This window comes from Pyrus communis, chromosome 4 (assembly GCF_041283825.1).
Source record: "Pyrus communis isolate YQ-2024b chromosome 4, ASM4128382v1, whole genome shotgun sequence".
Taxonomy (NCBI): domain Eukaryota; kingdom Viridiplantae; phylum Streptophyta; class Magnoliopsida; order Rosales; family Rosaceae; genus Pyrus; species Pyrus communis.
The window spans coordinates 2738554-2760346 of record NC_142568.1 but is presented as its reverse complement, the minus strand read 5'-3'; the positions used below and the strand labels follow the sequence as shown (position 1 = coordinate 2760346).

The following is a 21793-nucleotide window of genomic DNA, read 5'->3' as shown; positions in this document are numbered from 1 at the left end:
CGGAATTGATTTTTTGGGTGGCTACCCTTGTGGTCGTTGGCGAGGTAAGGCAACAGTGGTCAACCATTGCGATTGAAGGTTAGGATTTTTTTTTTTGCCTTTTTGTTGAGTGGGCTTTGGTTATCCCCACCTTATTGGGCTAGTTTAATGTAATTGTATTAGGTTTTTCTCAATCAATGAAATTTCTTGTTTTTTGACAAAAGAAAAAAAAAAGGTGTGCTATCCACACACTCCTTTTTACTTCTCACATGCCTTTGTTAATTTATGTCATTTGATCTTCTTCATTTCATCTGATCCGAGTGCCAAAAATGTGTGAGAAGGGGTACATGGATATCATACACCCCCCCCCCCAAAAAAAAAAAAAAAAAAAAACTTCGAATATAAAAGAAGTCATTCTTTATTCTTGATTTAAACACATATTTCTTTTATTTGGAGATAATTTGTATCGAACTTTTTATTTATGAGAGTAAAAATTAAGATCTTTCACTTACTAGTAAGAAAAATATCACTACATCGTAAAGCTAAGTGGCAAAGATATTTTAAATTGTGATTGATTGGTAAATAACAATGAAGAATGACCATTTTCAAAGGAAGGAGACGAATAAGCTTTTTTCTTTCAGAAATTGTGGGTTTTTTCTTTGAAAATGAAAGGAAATAGTTGGTTGTTGGGCACTCATTTTCCTTTTCTTTGAAAACCACCAACCATTGGTGGATCCAGTATTAACCGGGGCTCCTAATTTAAGGGATCCCGAGTGTCATTGAGATATGTGAAACAAGGATTTTATCGAACACTTTGTGAACACAAAAGGGTACCATGCGTTCAAAAGGTTCTTAGTGGGCCTTCAATGGCATTTTTCGGACCTCTAATGAGTCATGCTGCCACCCTAGTCTCTGTGTGCATCCACCATTACCACCAAGTATAGTTGTATTGTGTTCCTTTTTTATCACCTCAAAAATAAGGCAACAAAATAAGCCCAAAAAGACAATTGTAGTGGACAAGAAACACATAAACTATAGATTCCTTGAAAAAACCACCGAGTTCATGGCACTAAAGTAAAATGTGGATTTCAGAGGATTTTAATGGATTTTCTTCAAGTGACAGACTTTAAAGGATTTTAATAAACTTTACAATTCTATATGAATTTTGGCAGATTTACATATATGTTTATTGTAGATTTCTATGGATTTGTAAGGATGTCTTTCATGAATCTCTTAGGATTTCTTTCGGTGCACAATCTAAAAGGAATTCTTTCAGTGCATAATTTTTTAGTGACAATATAAAACAAATTTTTTTCGGTGCACAATCTGATATACCAATTGGCATCCTCAATGTTCCCATGCTTTTCGAAATAATCAGCAAAGGCCATTACTGACACACCCTGACCTTGATATTCTCCCAAACACCAGGATAGACACTTGCTAATCAACACCCAAGGTAACGCAAGCCATTTAGGATGCATGAGAATTAAAAACAAACACAAATAAATAAAAGTTAAGAATTTAAATATAATGAATATGCATTTAAGGAACGTGTTCGGAGTATACACTAAACTAGAACCCTAAAAGAAATACTATAAAATTGAATGGACAAGGAAAGGGTCCTACACCGAGAGGACTCGAAGATGCCGATGAGGAAGTGCCTTAACACCAGGATTGTACGCCTTAGTTCTAAGTCCTGAGGGGGCACAAACAAACATGAGTGGACCAAGTTAATATATATACATAGTAAAACAGTTATCAACATACTAACCCCCAAAGCTTTATGAAAACTAATAGCATAGTAAGTGGTAGGCTTTCCGAAAGCCCAAGCATGCCATAAAACATCTCATAAAGCATATCTCATATATAGTGTGCTAAATAGTGGTATCCAAATATAATCTCCCGGCCCATTGCCAGCACCATGTTTCTCGACTCGTAGCTGGAGATTATTTCTCTAGGCCCTTCGCTAGCTCTATGTCCCTCGACCCGAAGCCAAGGATTATTTCTCCCAGCCTACATGCCAACACCAGATCCTCGCCCTAGGCGGAATAGTGACCACTAGATACGCACAAAACATTGAACATAATCTTTCCAAACATAGGTATATATATCTCAAAATCATCTTCATAGTATAAAGTCATCCATCATCTATACTATAAAGAAGTGATTAAAAACATGTTCTAAATAGTATATCATCATCCATCAAATATCCGACAAGAACATGAGTTCGAAAGAAAATATGGTATTCCAAAATAAGGTTAGTATAGCATGATAATCAATTTCTTATAAAACGTTTCACAAACGTAATCATTAAATCATTCTTTTCATGTATGCATTTCTACTAATAAAACATACATTTTAGAAAGGGTCCACTCACAGATACTTCGCCGTAGAAGAGCCACGCAAACAATCAAAGACGAAAATGTCACCAATAATTGCCCCTAAGCACATAAAAGGTTCAATTAATAAAACTATATCCAAATGATTTGATTTGGGAAAATGGATGTCAACAATGGGTCCAGGACATCGAAATTAGCCTAGAAGGGGTCTCGAACGAAACCTAAAAAGTCAAGGTTGACCATTGACCGGTCAAAGTCAACTATGACCGTTGATCGGGTCAACAATCAGACCAGGTTAAAGTCAACTGATCAACGAGTCGAGTCGGTCAAAGTCAACAAGTCTGGGTCAAAGTCAAACCGGGTCAGGTCAAAGGGTTTAGGTTGGACCAAGTCAAGGGGTTGGGGTTGGGTTTAAAACCGGGTTGGGCTTCTAGGCTTTTGGTTTTAGGGCTTAACGAGCCTGGGCTTGAAAGCCCGGCCCAGGGATAGGATTTTGGGTAATGGGGTTTAAAAGGTTGGGCTTAAGGTCCAACCCAAGGACTTGGGCCAAGGGCCCGTGGCACACTCGGCCCAAAGGCCTAAAACCAAGGGTATTGGGTTTTTATTCTAAAAGAGTTGGGCCGGCCCAACCCGCTCATGGGTCGTCGGACCCAAATACAAGGAAAACAGGAATCCGACCAGAAAATTCTCCTGATTCCGTTCAAGCTCAAAACACAACTTTAGGGTACGATCCTAGTACCAAAATAAAGCTAGAGATGAGAGGGAGAGAGTTGGTACCTTCCAATCACCATGAAAAGGCCGAAGATGGCCGGATTTTGGGTCGAGAGTCTCGGGACTCGCCTGAGCCGTTTCTCTGGGTTGCACAGAGATGAGGAAGTGAGTTCACAAGGGTGGTGGTGGCGCTGGATCGTCTTCAGGGTATCCCTAAGGTTGTGTCTGGGGTGTGGGTTTGATCGGGGAAGGAGAAACCAAGAAAAAGATGAGTAAGATCTAAGAGAGGGAAGAGAGTGAGTGCTGAGAGAATGTGAGGCCTCGGGGGAAAAAGAGAGATAGTGATGAGTTAGGGTGGTGCCACGTGGAAAACTGAGAAAGAAGGAGAATCTAAAAGGGAGGGTCCGGATTGGTTAAGGATAAGGGGACCAAATTGTAAAATGTGTAAACCTTTAGGGGGAGTGTAAAATTCACAATAATTTGGTGGTGGGGTTTAACAATTACAGTAATTGTCCGATGGTCTGCAATGACAATCTTGTCAACCTTCCTTTCATAAGGAACTCCCATGTCTTATAATCTGGTTGACCTCCTCTCTCCAATGTGTGCAGATGTAATGCCTCAGCTTTCTCAGTCAATTCCATTCTGCATATATGCACCAAGAATGAATAAGCACCCAATTGTGACTCCCAAGTGAGTTCACAAGGGTGTTTATTATGACTCCCAAGTGTGTCATATGGGCACATTATTGGTAGGAATAAGCACCCAATTGTGTCCTAAATATTTGCTCATTGAGAGGAGTTATCACTCATGATGCTAGGTTCATTCCATTTCCTCATACACGTCAGACTGCATGCAGGTTTCAGTTTCAAAAACATAAGACACTTCAAGTCTCCAGCCAACATATTTAAAGTTTTAGATTGGAGTTACAAAGCAAAATGAGTTTTCTGTAACTTCAAGTCCTAGGATACCCTCTATAAGAACCTTTCTCATTTCTTCCATGTGCCATCACAAGTCTTAAGAGCTACAAGTCTTAAGAGAGTATATCTTGGTGCTATTTTGTTGTAGCTCTGAGGACTATGTGATGACACGTGGAAGAAATGAGATAGGTTCTTATGGAGGGTGTTCTAGGCTTGAAATTATAGAAAACTCTCTTTGCTTTGTAACGGCAATCTAAAACTTCCTATATGTTGGACTTGAAGCGTCTTATGTTTCTTAGATTGAACCCTACATGCAATCTGCATCTGTACGAGGAACTGGAATTAACCTAGCGTCATGGTACTTATTATTACTCCCAATTGTGTCATATGAGCACATTATTGGAAGGAATAAACACCGAATTGTGTCCTAAATATGTGCTCTTAGAACACAATTGAGAGGACTAACGCTAGTTTCATTATGTTTCCTCATACACATGTCAGACTGCATGCAGGGTGCAGGGTTCAGTTTCATAAACATAAACACTTCAAGTATCCAATCAACAAATTGAAAGTTTAGATTGCCGTTACAAAGCAAATGAGTTTTCTGTAATTTTAAGTTCTAAAATACCCTCTATAAGAACCTGTCTCATTTCTTTCATGCATGTGTCGTCACAAAGTCTTAAGAACCACAATAAAAGTGCACCAAGTTACACTCTCTAGGACAAGATATATTTATGTTGAGAGCCACCAATTTTTAGCTACTTGGACCGACAAGCTATCATTGTTGAGGTACAATCTCTTTTGAAATGACAGAGATCCAGAGCTAAAAATTGTGCAAACATGGACTATGATATTCTGTTAAAAATATTCATCACTTTATATTTTCTAGATTTCATACCTCTTACTCGGGTCTGAAGCTCCTTGGAATGCTGCTTGCTGCAAGACAATCCACTGGAAAAAGCTTGACCTGACTGTGTCAAAGTTTAACTTCTTCAATGCTCCTCGAAGATTGTGTACTTGGTCCAATGATCAATCAAGCGAAACACTGAAAGGAATATTGAAGAGAGCTTCACGTCTCAGCTGGGGAATTTATCTTCCTTGGTTTTCGATTTCTCTGTGTTCGTAATCGAGTACCATTTGATCTACGCAGCCGCAAAAACCCCTCGCCTCAGACAACTTGTTCTACCAACCTAGAACCCGAGTGCAGTGATTGGATTTGAACACGCCTCGGCCTCATGGCTCAAGGAGCTCAAGCCTTAACCAATGTGGCAAGATATCGAGGATGGCACAATGGTCGAACATAAAAGCAAATAACAACAGTGATTTAAAAGCGATATGAATTGCAATGCGTACTGATTTGAGGAAGACTATGAATGTATATGGATTGGCAATAACATCGAATAGATTTATATAGAATTATCATCAAATACGTTTAAGACACACGTGTTATATACAGATTGGCAATAACACGTTAATATCTCTTAAAGTATTGGTCCATGTGGTGTACGTAGATTGGCAATAACACGTGACGTTTGTCCATGTGGCAGACTTAGACAACGGCTATATTAAGATTGAGACCAACACACAATATCATTAAATTTTGTTTTCAGTAACGTTGTAGGATTTTAATACTCATTTAATTCAAATGAATTTGCATTTAAAACGTATCCCAAATTCATTTTGCGGAGTTTATATTTATCTTTTTTATTTATATTATATGTTGTTTTTTACATAATCCAATTGGCATTATGTAATTGGCTTTGTGGGCCTTACACTGGTGCCACATTACACACTAACGCATTTCATTAACAGAGTAGACAGAAGGACACATTGATGATCGAAGCAAGGGATGAATGATGAAATTGATGAGTTTGGAACATAAAGAACCAAACTGATGAGTTGACAAAACATAAGGGACTATTTGTGGTAAAATCTTGAATTAAAAATTCCAAACTTTTTTGTTTGCCAAAAATAAAATGCCTAATGATTGGCTTAGTATTGGGTTTATAAGGAGTGAGTGGTTTATTGTTTTGGAATTTGAAATAATTTTAAAAACGAATGATTAGTCCATGTGGCACTATCATGATTGGCTTTTTAGGCCCCTTTGGGTCCCACACATCACACTAATGAAATTTTTAATGGAGTTAGACGGTAGGGACCACATTGATAAGCGGAGTAACAGATAAAGAAAAAATTTATGAGTTTGAAACATAAGAGACCAAACTGATGAGTTGGCAAAACATAAAAGACCACTTGTGATAAAACTAATATATATATATATATAAAATAAAAGGATGAGGTTGCTAAGATATTTTAATCTTTTCTAGGTCTTAGTCTCATCTGATCCAAATCTGATGCTAATCGAACATGGATTGACAAGTTAGACCCGATGATTTGAATTTGTTAATTTGATTATAAATGGATATGAATATGGATCAAGTTTGAACTCATCCGAATCTGATCCATTTACAAGTCTATTTTGAGGTCTTTAGTTCAAATTGCATTGAAGACATTTGGAAGTCATGTTTTCTTTGTCGCTGAAAAGTTGATCGACTGGTCACTGAAAGTTGGATAGTTGTCCATAGGGCCGTTTCTGAGATTTCGGAGGCCTGTGAAAAATTTATAAAAGGACCCCTTTTTAAGATAGTTTTTATTTTTTAAAAAAGTAGGATGTTGCAGTCCTATTAGATTAAAAATGTGATTTTGTAAATCCTAATAGATATGGAAATGTATCTTATATTCCTATTAGGAGTAGATTACCTATTAAATGTTGTAATCCTAAAGGGTAAGGAATTAACCTTCCCTACTACTATAAATGAAGGCACAATGGGGTGGAATAACACACACCCCATAATTACACATCTCTCTTCTTCTCTCTATGCCGCACCTTCTCTCTCTATATGGCCTTCATAATTGTTCAGTAAATTATGCCTACAACACGTTATCAGCACGCTCTTGACGCTGCGCTAAAGAGAGTTTGATCTTCAATTAGGGGAGTATTACATTTTAATCATTCTTTTTATGATTAATTTATTATTTTATTAAATTGATCTACATGCTATTGATTCAATTTAATTTTTCTGTGTAGAACGTGATATAGCGCATTGGAGATGCAATTCTGGTTTTCCGAGAAGGAACTTCTACAAATTCAAAGGCTTTTGTTGTTTTCTGCCAATCAGGTACGCTTAAAATAAAGTAAGATATTTGAAACGACTATGAAGCATGAAAACATTCCCCATGATGCATGAACCCCTCTATGTTTATATTTTCCTTACGATATATATATTGTATGTGTTTATATATTTGTCAATATATATATCTGTTTCATGCATCGCACAATTAAATTGTTATATGGAATATGTGAGTCAATGTATACAAAATAAATTAGAAGCATATTCAGGGTTTCTTAAACCCGAGGTTCGAAAAAAAAATTAGGTATTTTTTGGCATCACCACAGCAATACCGTGGGATGGCATCACCTTGATGCCTTTGGACCACTTGTGTAGTCCTTTTTGGGCCTGCTGCTCCGTATCGAACAACAACCAAGCCTCGGCTTGGCCTACATATCACACGGCCCTAACATCCCTGGTCCACCCGAGCCCAAACCCACATGCTAGAAGCATGCTGGGCTTGTTCCCAGGCACGGGCCTGCAGCCCTGATCCCTTGTCTCGGCCCACGCCAGCAAGCTGTCATGCTTGTTGGGCTTTGAATTAGCCTCGGCTTGCAGTTTTTTTTTTGCAGCCAGCCCATAAGGCTGGGCTCCCCATGCCAAACCAACAGGCCAGCTACCCTGCTGGGCCTTGAACCATTGCCACCCCCCTTAGCCTAACGCGCCAGCCTTCATGGTTGGCCTTATTGCTTGGATCTATGGCCTACAGCCCACCTCCGAGCACTTCCTTTGCTCACGGCACCCAACCCTTTTATGGGCTATGGTATTTTTCGACTTGATAATATTATTTTAATATTATTTAGCTTTTACAATCGACCCCGTATGGCCCGATTTATTGAATTAATTAAAAGTGACATGCAGTCCATTAATTTGATAATGAATCCAAAATTATTGACTTGAAGATCACTTTTGGACATTAACGATTCAATAATTTATTTTTATACTTTGATCCGTTGGCATACTTTCATAGTAACAAAGCTCTCACACTTGAGTTCCCGAAGAAACTCAAATCCACTACACTTAAATCAGCATATTGCATTATGTGTTTTTGCAGGAACCTCTCTTTTATGAACTAAATGTTCATAAACTAAATTGAACCTATAGTTTCAAATTTAGTGCCTTTGAAACCCCCGAAGTTTTCATAAAACAATACACCCATGAAAACTCGACCTTTTTTTATGTAAACCGTGTCTTAGAACTCGAATGTTCTAACTTTGATGATTATGGATGATTCATTCCCAAAGCACCAATCACAATCTTGTTCCCTCCAATTCGGTGGATTGTCGAACCGTCACAAGTTCGTTTTTTCCTGATTTGGACGTTTCTAATAGAAACCACTTTATGTGGGGGACAAAACGTGACTCTCCACTCGACTATTAAGAAGCTGAGAAACCATTGTAGCCAACAATGGCATGAAATAGCTGAATAAGCCTCTGCCATGATCTTCATTCGAAGACTTATGCCCGAAGCATTACAAACGGGAATACCTCCCGATCGAGGATTCCATGGCTCTTTGGCTTGCTCATACAGACCGTTTAATCATGAAAGACATTGCCTGCAGCACACCATGATTATGTCCATGAATGAATACAATTATGAAGTTTATAAGTCCAATTGAATTTTGACTAGAAAATACTTTTCTCGTCCTTCTATGTTTCTAACTCGCCTTTGAAGCAGTAGTGTAGAATGCGGAAGTTTACCAAATTCTCGGATCTAATTACTACCACAAACATATGGTAGAATCAGGGTCTGCCAAGGTGTGGCATCATGCCTGAAGTGTGATCATTCTAAGACCTAAAACTTCAAGAATAATGGATAATATTCCTAAACCTTAACCCTGCAGAATGTACTTCCATCTTGATGGAATAGATCATTGGTTATGCACATGTTCGTGCCCCTACCAATGTTGTTGAGGAGTACCATTCTCATAGTCAATATGTGAGACTAATTTTGCTCCACCAAACATCGTTGGAAAAGCATAAATTTGACTTGGATGGCATTGTTAACTGAATCCTTTTAGTAAACCATTTACTTTGTGAACATTTTTCCATGTTCTTGGATTCAAGTTTGGTGTATGTTTTAGTTATGGATAATCTTATTGATATTATCCTCGAATATGAGTTAATTGAATCATGTTTCTTAATACATGTGACCAATTCAACTAAACACGTGATCAGGTAGGAATGTGGGAGAATTAGTTGTTTGGATGAATGCGATACTACACACACTAACTTTATACCTAAATCACATCTCTAACAACCACTTCAGGTCTGTCCAACTTGATTAAGAGCATTGGCACGCTCCTCATTGTATGAATCGTACTGAATCACCATTTAAGGGACCTTAAATTCTCCCTGTCGTTGAGTTTTTAAGGATATTCGAGATGACAATGATTATAAATGAAACCACCGAAGAAAATAGAGTGGAATATTATTGCACCACCTCAAAAAATGAGCATGCAACTTTGATTTGGGGCCAATGGGTTGTCTCCTAACTGGAAACACGCCACATGTGGCCGGCCAGAAGCCGGGTGATTCGAGCAATTTACTTGCTTTGGCACGACCATTTGGGACACTTAGGTCGAACAATAATGCTACAATGCATCTCCTTACCCGAAGTAAAGATCTTGTGCCTACAAGCACACTTGCCAAAACTCGCTCGTTTTGAGAAATTTGATTTCTAAATCATCCCTAGCAAAGATACGAAACGACTCCCTTTTTCATAGTGGATTCAAGGGAATATATGTGAACTAATCCAACCAAAATGCGGATCATATAAATACTTATGGTTTTGGTTGATGAAACGACAAACTGGTCACATGTTTGTCCACACACATTACTACTAAACCTCATGGGCGATTAATGGCTCACCACCCTACTTATACCTTAAAGTCCGGGAGACTAGATAATGCCGGAGAGTTTATATCGACGGTTTTCAACAAAGTATTGCATGTATTTTGGGTTTATAATTGAACATCAAATTCTCATGTTCACCCCAAATAGCCTCGCCTAGCGATCATAAAGCGCAATTTAAATGATCACCCGAATTTTGGTAAACGTACCAAGTTTTTGGTCTTTACCTAGGGCTATGCAATCTTGTATGCAGTTATGTTGGTCTGCCTTAAGGCCCATTGCCACCCAATCAATATGACGTTACAGTTAGTTACTGGGTACGAACCTGACGATTTTCGTATTTACGCATTTGGGTGAGCATTTCATGTGCCAAGTTGCGCCACTGCAACGTACCACTATGCGTCATCAAAGAAGGATGTGAATCTTTGTCGATTATGATTCTCCTTCACACTAGCTCTCTTCGAGCCCTTGCACGTGATCTTTTTACCTCTCATTTACGGGTTGTCACTTTAATGAGATAATCTTCCCGCCGTTAGGAGGAGATAAGAATGTCAACGTTCCTCTCGAACGACGCGAAGTTGCATGGAAGTTGCCCACTATGTCTCATCTCGGTCCCCATACCTCACACGTGTGATAAGCAAGTGCGATAAATTCTAGCTTTCATAATGTTGCTCCATATGCATTCCTCTGATCAAGCTAAAGTGACGTGATCATATACTAGCTGCAAACATTCCGCAAGGATAGACGTACGTAATGGACATCGAGTCAACATCCTTGGAGGATGTGGCGTCCTTGTTGGACGGTTTGGACGCCCATGTTGGACGGTCCGATATACCGGCGAATAGCCAATCAATCTGTCTTTTCCTAGAGCATGACAGATCATTCGGTTCATAAGATTCACTTCCCTGGAAGAGGAAGACAGGACACAACAATGAATCTAAACTCGATCGTTGTCTTAAATCATTTCCATCTCATGAGATTAATTCAGATTACTCGTGAGACTTGAAGTTCTTAGTCTAGTATACTAGTTTGGATGAGCTAAATGGAATTGAAATGAGATTACCATTGATGATGTTTTCACTTATATGGTAGCTATCAACATAAATAAAAGCGACGATATCGAACTGTGTTTCGTTGATTAAGTGACAACTTAGAACTAATTAGACAATGGAAATTACAATCCAGGTCAAATTCCTTACAAAGTGTATATTGGACCTGTCGTTCCTACACTGCCCAAGGTAACCCTATTGTGTTACAAGTGGGAAAAGAAGCGTTATGAGATGAATGAAATAGTGCGATATAATGCACGCCTTACGGTGCAAGGTTTCTCTCAAACGTCATGTGATTGATAGCAACATTATGAAATGTGGTTAGTGTTTTCTCCATGGGGATATAGATACGAAGATTTACATGTAAGTTCCCAAAGAATTACATGGACTAGTTCAAATAGTTCCAAACCACATAACATCTTCTTAACTTGTTTGAGGCATTCACTTACAATCTGACGGAAGTGGTATAACCATCTAAGTGATTATTTGATCAGCCATGGATGAATTATGCTCTTGCGTGTTAAACTATGAAGTCTTATTTCGAATTGCTAGAGTTACAGTTTATGTCGTTGACACGATTCTCACTAAGACATCAGAAGAGCTTGAGAAAACTACCTTGCACCTAAAGATGGAATTTGAGATGAAATATCTTGGGAAAACTCGTCTATGCCTTGACCTGAAGTTGAAGCATTGTTCTGACGGTATTTTGGTCTACCAGTTGAACTACACCCTAAAGGTGCCACCTTTGAGTATACATTTGATCGTCCATACGTTATATGCAAACGAGACCCTTGAAAGGGCTATGGAATCCGAAATTCCATATCTAAAGTTCAACTTTGCGCTTTGTTGTACTTAGCTCATTGTATTAGATAAGACATCTCATTCGCTATTGATCTTGGCCGCGCCTACACGTAACCATTGAATTGGTATTAAAGACACACCCTGAAGGTACTATGAAGGCAAATCCCAACACATCTCGAGCGGATCCAACCCCCTGATCCTTGAAATGATGATTGCCTTGTTGTTATGCTGACGTAGGTTACTTATCAAACCTGCACAAGGCAAAATCCTCGAATGGTTATGTCTTTACCGTTAGGGATATCTCAATATCTTGAAGGTCCACAATATGTCCTTAGTTGCGAAATCTTCGAATCATTCCAAGACTTACCTTACTTTACTACACCACAAGTGAGACATAGTTATAAGTTCTTGTTGAGCATATTCGAAGTACTTGCTATTTTTCATCCATCATTGAGTCCCAACAACGATCCATGAAGACTATGCCACATGTATCAACCTGATCAAGCCATGATACATCAACGAAGTTAACACCAAGACATATTGCGTCCATATCTACATCAGCAAAGCATCAGGAGATTGAAGTCATGCAAGCCAATCTCAGACAACCTTGCCGGCCTCTACACGACGTCACTGCCGAAATCAACCTTCCAGAAACTTGTCTGAGGAATTGGTATACCTAACTATCATATGCAATGCTTGTAGTTCTCATGTGGAAGTTATGTCAAACTTAGGGGGAGTATCCAAAAGTATACTCACTTGATCTTAATGTACTCTTTTTCCCTACGATTAGGAGCATTTTTCCCATTGGATTTTTTGCTACCTAACTAGGTTTTAACGAGACACCTATATTGGGCTTATCATACCCTTGTGAGCTCTTCTACTTGCGTCCAAAAGATGTATAGTTTTGACTTAATGCAACTTCTCATTTTTCTCCTTAGTCTATGGGTTTTCTCCCACTTTGGGTTTTACCATAACGAGGTTTTGTGAGTTTTATTTTTTTATGCATTCTTCCGTTGATTTGAGACTCGTATTTGCTCATCGTGCCGACGACTTCATCAACTGTACTTACTTCATCGCTGAATACTTGATGCGCCATTTACTTGAGTATTTACACACTCAAGGGGGAGTGTTGCAGTCCTATTAGATTAGGAATGTGATTGCGTAAATCCTAGTAGATATGGGAATATATCTTATATTCCTATTAGGAGTAGATTACCTATTAAATGTTGTAATCCTAAAGGGTAAGGAATTAACCTTCCCTACTACTATAACTAAAGGCATAATGGGGTGGAATAACACACACCACACAATTACACATCTCTCTCTTCTTCTCTCTATGCCGCACCTTTTCTCTCTATATGGTTTCCATAATTGTTCAGTAAATTATGCCTACAACATAGGACAATATATTGGTACGAGAAAATAATAACTTAAATCAAAACAACCTTTAGGACTCACTAGTTGTAAGTTTACAAATGTCATTAAATAAGTAAAAAGAGTTACAAACATAATCTTCACTAGATAATCAAAAACATTTCAACCTTAAGCAACCAAATAAAGAAAAAAAAAAGCTTCAAAAACTCTAACTTTAAAGTTTCACTTGAATATATAGCATTATTATATAATAAAATTGAAAAGAAAATCGTTTTTTAAGGTGTTATTGGCACTCCTGTTTTCTTATTGTGTACTCCAAATTTTTATATTTAGAAAGAAAAAAAAATTTACACTTATGAAAAGTACACTATAAGTTTTTAAAGTGCCAATTAAAGTATATTTTTAATATATAACATTAATACATATAAATATAAGATACCAAAAATTTTTGGGGCCCTTCAAATTTGGGGGCCCTGTGCAATTGCACATTTCGCTCCCCCTCAACGCCGCCTCTGGTTGTCCAGCCAATCATCGAAAAAGTCGAGGGTTGCCAGAAAAGTCATCTAAAGGCTGGCCGGCCACTAATTATTGAAAAATTTAGTGAGATTTAGTGATATGTATAAAATGATTTGGATTGACCTATCAATTGGTACCTAAACTAAAAATATGGTAATTTTTCTGAAGTTTTTCTTAGAAATGGTACACCTGAAGAGTTACATTTAAAGAACTGTTGGAGACGCTCTAAGGTGCAAAATGTTGTTAACCATTAAATATTTAAGTGCTTCTAAAAAAAGCACTTAAATGATTTGCTGCCAAAAACGGTTTTTAGGCTATTAAAAAACTTTTCAAACAGGCCCTTGTAAGTTATATCGTCTTTCTTTCCGGCCAGAAAGGAAAACCCCATCATAAACCCTGAAAACAAACACCCGCTCCAAGCTCTCGCAGTTCAAAAATGAGCAGAAGGCGGTTGAAAACTCTCGTCTGGCAATCAATTTCCACCATATCTTCGTCACCTCTGAAGTCCAACCCCTTTTTCTCCACAAACCCACCACACCCATTCCCTTCTCCATTCAAATCCTCCCACCAAAGTCTAAAACCTTGCTTCCCCAGATTACTTTGCACTTCTTCGGAGGACAATCTCGATGGTCTGGTCGATCCCAACGACTTGTTCAAGCTGGAGAGTTCTGGAGTTGAGTCTATTTCGGCAGAGGAATTCGCCTCTCTGCGCGATTCGGTGTTGGATACCAGTGTTGGTGGTGGGTCTTCGATGCCAAAATTTGAATCAGCTAAGTTTTCTAACAATGCCATTTTGATTTCGAATGCTATCAGGAATAATAATGATGAGTTTGATGACAAAACCCAGAAGTTTCTTAGGCAGTTTAGGGATAATCTGAATGAAACTCTGGTGGTGGAGGTGTTGAAGCTTATACAAAATCCTGAATTGGGTGTGAAATTTTTCATATGGGCAGGTAGACAAATTGGGTTTAGTCACACTGCTCCCGTGTACAACGCGTTTTTAGAGTTATTGGAGTGTGGTAATAAGAGGGTGGCGGAACATTTTCTGCAAGAAATTAAGGGTGATGATAGAGAGGTGCTTAGGAAGTTGCTTAATGTTTTGATTCGGAAGTATTGCCGAAATGGGTTGTGGAATGTAGCTTTGGAAGAGCTGGGGAGGCTCAAGGATTTCGGATACAAGCCAACTCAAGCAACTTACAATGCTTTAGTTCAAGTGTTTCTAGAAGCAGATAAGTTGGACACAGCACACTTGGTCCATGTGGAGATGTTGGATTCAGGGTTTAAGATGGATGAGTATACATTTGGTTCATTTGTTCACGCCCTTTGCAAAGCTGGGAGGTGGAAGGAAGCTCTTGCATTGGTTGAGAAGGAAGAGTTTGTGCCCAATACTATTCTTTACACGAAGATGATATCTGGGTTGTGTGAAGCTTCACTTTTTGAGGAAGCTATGGATTTTTTGAACAGAATGCGATGTGATTCTTGCATTCCTAATGTTGTGACCTATAGGACTTTGCTTTGTGGGTGTTTGAAGAAAAGACAGCTCGGTAGGTGCAAGAGAATTCTTAGTATGATGATCACAGAAGGTTGTTATCCAAGCCCTCAGATATTTAGTTCTCTTGTACATGCTTATTGCAGGTCCGGAGATTACTCTTATGCTTATAAGTTGCTTAAGAAAATGGTAAGATGTGAATGCCAGCCAGGCTACGTGGTTTACAATATCTTGATTGGTGGTATATGTGGAAACAGGGAATTACCAAGCCCAGATATGTTAGATTTGGCTGAAAAAGCTTATGGTGAGATGCTTGATGCAGGGGTTGTTCTAAGTAAGGTCAATGTGAGCAATTTTGCATGGTGTCTTTGCGGTGCCGGAAAATTTGAGAAAGCCTATAAGGTTATCAGCGAAATGATGAGCAGGGGTTTTGTTCCTGACACTAGTACGTATGCTAATGTTATTGGCTTTTTGTGTAATGCCTCCAAGGTAGAACAAGCATTTTTGTTGTTTAAAGAAATGAAAAGGAACAGTATTGTTCCTGATGTCTATACCTATACTATTTTAATTGATAGTTTTTGTAAAGCTGGCCTTATTGAACAATCTCGGAGCTGGTTTAATGAAATGATACGAAATGGTTGTGCTCCAAACGTGGTGACATATACTGCTCTTATACATGCATACCTTAAAGCAAAGAAGGTGTCTGATGCTGATCAACTCTTTGAGATGATGTTGACTGAAGGTTGCAGTCCTAATGTTATTACTTATACTGCTTTAATTGATGGTCATTGTAAAGCTGGTAGAATTGAAAAGGCTTGCCAGATATATGAGAGAATGAGAGGTAATGTGGACGTCCCTGATGTTGATAAGTATTTTGGAAGTGATGATCAGAGTTTTAGAGAACCTAATGTCTATACCTATGGGGCTTTGGTGGATGGTTTATGCAAAGCACACAAGGTTAAAGAGGCCCGTGATTTATTGCATGCTATGTCAGAAGAAGGTTGTGAACCTAACCATATTATTTATGATGCTCTTATAGATGGATTTTGCAAGTATGGGAAGCTATATGAAGCACAAGAGGTGTTTGCTAAGATGTCAGAGCAAGGGTACAGTCCAAATGTGTATACGTACAGTTCTTTGATTGATAGGTTGTTTAAGGATAAAAGACTGGATCTTGCTTTAAAAGTCTTGTCCAAAATGTTAGAAAACTCTTGTGCACCAAATGTTGTTATCTACACAGAGATGATTGATGCCCTGTGTAAAGTTGGAAAAACAGATGAAGCCTATAAGCTTATGCTGATGATGGAAGAAAAAGGGTGTTATCCAAATGTCGTGACTTATACTGCAATGATAGATGGCTTTGGGAAAGCAGGTAATATCGAAAAGTGTTTTGAGCTTTTTAAACAAATGAGCTCTAAGGGTTGTGCTCCAAATTTTATCACCTACGGGGTTTTGATAAATCATTGCTGTTCAACTGGACTACTGGATGAAGCTCATAAGCTTTTGGATGAAATGAAACAAACACATTGGCCAAAGCATATGGCAGGCTACCGTAAAGTTATTGAAGGTTACAATAGAGAGTTCATGACCTCTCTTGGGCTTTTAAATGAGATGAGTGAATGTGACACAGTGCCAATTACTCACATATACAAAGTTCTGATTGATAATTTTGTAAAGGCTGGAAGGTTGGAAGTGGCTCTTGAGCTGCTTGAAGAGATTTCGTCATCTTCACCGTTTACATCTGTGAACAAGAATATGTACACTTCATTGATTGAAAGTCTTTCACATGCAAATAAGGTCGGTAAGGCACTGGAGATGTTTGCAGACATGATGAGGCATGGTGGTTTTCCAGAGCTGGATACATTCTTTCATCTTATTAAAGGGCTTATTAAAGCTAACAAGTGGGATGAAGCTCTTCAACTATCAGATAGCATATGCTACATGGTTCGTCTCTCTATTTCGTCTTTTCTTCCATACTGTAGCTTTCAACTATTTCTTTTGCATGAAGTCTTTTTTCTCTTTATGTATATTTTTAATCATTTCTTTTCTTTTATTTGCTTCTATCTTTTAGGTGGGAATATGATACATTTAATGCCCTAGAAAATGAAAAAAAAAAAAAAAAAAATTTCCTATGGCTTTTATTTCTTAGCCCTTTACCTTTACTTCCCTAAGCCCCACAATCAAACCCTAACCAAATAAACCTCAATCCAGTGCTCAAACTAAGAATTGTGCACAGAGAACATCTAATTTGCATTTAAGAAATATTGCATAAGATAAAACGTTGAACAGCTTCTATGTTAATGGTTTTAATTTTGAGAAGGGTTGAATTTAATGTGACATTTTGTGTTGTGTGAGCACATGCACAATTAAGGAAGCACAGTAACAAGTCTATTTGTTTCTGTATAAGCATGTAAAATGCTATGACTGGCCATGCATTTTGCATCTGTGCGTGGACCTTTAAGCCATTATTGACTATTCAAAGGAATGAATTAAGAAAATGTGATAATATTGGAACTCATATTCAACTACTTGAGCGAATTGTTTGTTTGTGTATCTTATATTGAATGGTTTGGCCGACTTGTCTGTTCAGGAGTCAACCCACCGTCTGGTAGTTCCTCATCATGATGCCCTCTATTTCTTGTGAAGTGAATTTTCTTTATGCTGTATAAGATCAGTGGTTACTTGAACAATCTTTCAGTCAGCAGTTTTGTTCTTATCTCTCAACTTTGCCTTACTGTCTCGGCAGCATTTCGCATAAGCGCCTTTTGATTTGTTGTGGATGAGCTATCTTACTTTGCTGCAGTATGTGATTGAGCTGCCGCAAGCTGTAAATTTACAGTATCTACCTATAAGTTGTCTTTTGTGCTTTTTTTAAGGTCTGTGAAGACCCTTTCTGTAGCATTTAGAGGTTAGTCCAGGATTTTAGATTCATTTTGAAAAGATCTTTGAAACATAATGATCACACAGATTTTTGATACCACAGCAGCAGCCAGTGCTTCTGCTTTCTAGTTCTTACAACTGGGCTTTTTTTTTTCTTTAAAAAAAAAAAACAGAATTGTTGATGAAATCAACAATTTTTTCTCCCAAAATTTCTATTTAATGACTTAGATAATATGCTTTATTTATTTGTTTTATCAATTTTTAAAACTATTATCGAGAGGTAATCTATGCTTGTTTGGTGCAAACTTCAAAAGTATGGGAAGCTGTAATCTGAAACAGTTGGTGCTGCTGATATCTAATTGCCTCTGCTTGTCACTGTAAATTATTTGTTTTTGTTTTTTATTCTTCTTATATATCTCAATTATTTGCGCAGGATATCCATTGGCATATGCAAGAAGAGACATCTGACAGAAATTAATGTGTTTTCTAGACCATCATGTTTTGTTACTCATGCACCATCTGATGACTCACTGGACCTGGTGACCTGGTTGAAGGTTCTGTTGAGGAGTGGACCGCATTTCTATCAGAGTCCGTGTGCAAGCATCTGCAACATAGGATGTGAATGATTGTTGCTTGCTTAATGAAGTGACTACATTTTTACTTCACTTTGTGAAGCGGCTAGAAATTCAAGAAAACTAGAACTTTTATCTCCTACCTATTCAAAGGAGGTAAGTCATCTTATATAATTTCATAGCATGGTTACCCCAAAAATCTTGAGAATGCAGGATCCAATACCAATACTTCCCCATGATGCCTTGATGGATGTCAGATATTCCAAATCTGTATCTTGTTGATTTCTTGGAAATTTTGATTTTTGGTTATGGGATGGATATGTGTGAGGCATGTATGATGGATACATAAGGGATACAAGCAAGAGTAGAAGGGGTTATTTGTAAAATTTCTATAGAAGAAATGGGGGGTATGATTGAAAAAGGGCTTAGTGGGTATTTTAAGATGTTAAAGAAGCTAATATGAAAACAAAACTATTCATTAGAATCTTATGTGATTGTAATATTCCTTGTAGTCTTCATAACAAGTTTTTAGAAAATTGTGGTTTTGCAGTATCATCTCACATTTCCTAAATTGTATCCATACAACATAGTTTCGATGTTCTGCACCAAGGCTTTCAGATGATGCTGCTTAATGAGAATATGCAGCAGGTCTCTGCTGCTAGAATTTATTTACTGCTCCATAGCCATTTTCATGGTGAGTCATCAGAAGGTCAGAAATTCAGATTTTTATTATTCATATCTCTGCACTTGTTTAAATGTATGGTTGTTCAAATACTTATGTACTAGGTACAGATAATTCACCATGTTATTTGCTACTTCATCGTGGCGAGAATGATCTTGTGTAGCTCTATTACTTACTGCTGTTGTTGCTCATTGAGTGAGCAGGTTGGTGACGTGGAACTGAGTTCAGGGGAAGTTGTATTTGATTTCCAATCAATCATGTCAAGGTAGTAGTGTTATTTAAATATCCTATGCATGGAAACAAAACAATATTGTTCGAAAAACAGTTTACAGGATGAAATTTCTGTATGAGCTTGAACTTATTTTGCCTAGTTACTCTTACAGCAATTACTTTGAGTTATGAATTGAGTGTAATAAGGATTATGTGATCAGAGCTGCGTTTGGAAATTCTCCGCAAGATCTCATAAGGTGTCTAATGTCAAATTGCAGGCATTACACAGATGCGAGAAGCTCCAGTCAAACTTCCTCATAATGACAAACGATGCCAGAAAATTATGTCTGGGATTTGCCGTCACAAGCTTCCTACTTGTGAACCTTGAGGATAGTCGTTGATCAACTAACAAAATACTGTGCTTGAATTTATGAAGTAAGTCAGGTATGAGATACGATTGGTGTCTTATAAGGATGTCTGATGTCCTCATTTTAGAGAAGAATCACTTACAATGTGCTCTAATGATCCGAGCCATCAATGTATTGAATTCCTTTTCAAGATCGTTCATGCTAAGAAATCAACAAATATGAAATTAGTCATCCAATTGTCATTGAACAACTCCATATGCAAGGACAATGTTTTTAAACATAGAAATTATCACGATGATGGTCAAATGACTAGGCAATGCATGTAAATCCATGGTTAAGCAATGTCTTCGTTTTAATGCACTTACTAGATTCCTTCAATGCCCGCAGTTATTTTGTGCCGTTGCACTTTTGGGCAAGATTTTTAGATTCTTTCGACTCCTGCAGTTGTTTTACTTTTGGGGGAGCTAGTTTTGAATCGAATGAATTTTAACGACCATAATTGCTTATGTCATCTGCATTGATTTAATCATTCTCTGCGTGTGCTCATTTTGATTGCAGTGCATCTAACCAACATGAGGAAACTACTCAACAACATTTCGAGTCACCTTGAATTTCGGTTTTCATGTACGAGGTGATTGCAAGGGAAAAGGTAGGACATGTGTTCTAGTCACACTAGCAGCAGCATACCCATTTTTGAGAATGTGAACAGGCAAACTCCTCTCCATAGTCGGTCCACCATTGCACTGTTTTGGGAAAACATGGAAAATGTTGAAATACCCTTTTGACAACATTTGGTTGTGGTGCTCTTCTGGTTGCGGGTTTGTAATTTTTGTGCTACGATATCTTGGTCGAATTGACCACTTGGTCATTTTCTCTCGTGTTGCTGCCTTGGTGGCTGCTGGCAGGACGTTCGTGGCGGCAGTGGCAGGTGGAGCTGCTCTCTGCGTTTGGAAGATAGGGATTAGGGTTTTAGTTTTCGTTTGTTTGCTCATTGGGCTGGGTTTTGTGTTTATGATTTCCCCCAGTGTATTTTCGGTTATTATGCTGTCCTTTGGATTGGCCTGTAACCTCTTTTCCTACTTAATGAAACGTTACTTTTCGACAAAAAAAAAAAAAAAAAAAAGAGATTAATTTATAAGTCCATGCAAGATCTCTTTTTTCGGGCAATGTTGTACGAATGTTGCACGTGACCAAGTTTTCGTCTATACATAAATACAAGAAATCGTTGTTATTTGGGTCCAAAGCAAGCAGATTAACATGCAGGCAGCGCCGGGGCATATGAGTACCCCAAAAGTGTATATGGGTCCATGAGAACCCTGGGCTTCAAAATCAAACACTCCTTATCTAATATCAAACCCCAAACTGACAGAACAAGCGAACATTTGTCGTAGTTGCACAGTTGCAGACATCCTTGGGACGCATACAGAAGCCTAACTCCAGGCTTCTCATCAGATGCAGTAAAACATTGTTAATCAATAATACCGACACCAGTCGATTTAGTCCTCTTGTTCTTGTACTTGATGTTGAACAGATCAAATCAAATCCAATAAGAAAGGTCCCTTCCTTTCTAGTACCCATCCAAAACAGCATCCCATTGTATGCCAATCCAAAAGAGGGGAGAGAATCCTCCTCCCGTGATTAGTAGATACACGTGTCGATGTCATCTCTGTTTTCGTTTTTGGCTTTTTAGCCGAAATGGTCCATAAGATTTGCATAACTCATCACTTTGGTCCTTGAAATTTGAAATCAATAGATACATAGACGGCTACGAAATTGTGTCGACGTCCTCTCTGTTATTTTCTTTTTTGGCTTTTTAACCAAAATGGTTTATGAGATTTGTATAACTTATTACTTTGGTCCCTGAAATTTGAAATCAATAGAATT

General features: G+C 38.1%; 1 protein-coding gene across 5 annotated transcripts; it reads left to right on the top strand.

The window, feature by feature from the left end:
- The first annotated feature begins 14045 nt into the window (after window positions 1-14045).
- LOC137723135 (uncharacterized) lies at window positions 14046-21037 on the top strand. Of its 5 annotated transcripts, none has more exons than XM_088692284.1 (6): window positions 14046-17141; window positions 18511-18805; window positions 19200-19343; window positions 19535-19596; window positions 19820-19976; window positions 20468-21037. In XM_088692284.1, exons 1-2 carry the CDS (start codon window positions 14145-14147, stop codon window positions 18553-18555), a joined length of 3042 nt encoding a protein of 1013 aa, XP_088548410.1. In that variant the 5' UTR covers window positions 14046-14144; the 3' UTR covers window positions 18556-18805; window positions 19200-19343; window positions 19535-19596; window positions 19820-19976; window positions 20468-21037. The 5 variants fall into 5 exon arrangements, with proteins under 5 accessions (XP_088548410.1, XP_088548406.1, XP_088548409.1 ...); XM_088692280.1 differs by having other exon boundaries at window positions 19820-19985; XM_088692283.1 differs by having other exon boundaries at window positions 19200-19358.
- The last annotated feature ends 756 nt before the right edge of the window (window positions 21038-21793 follow it).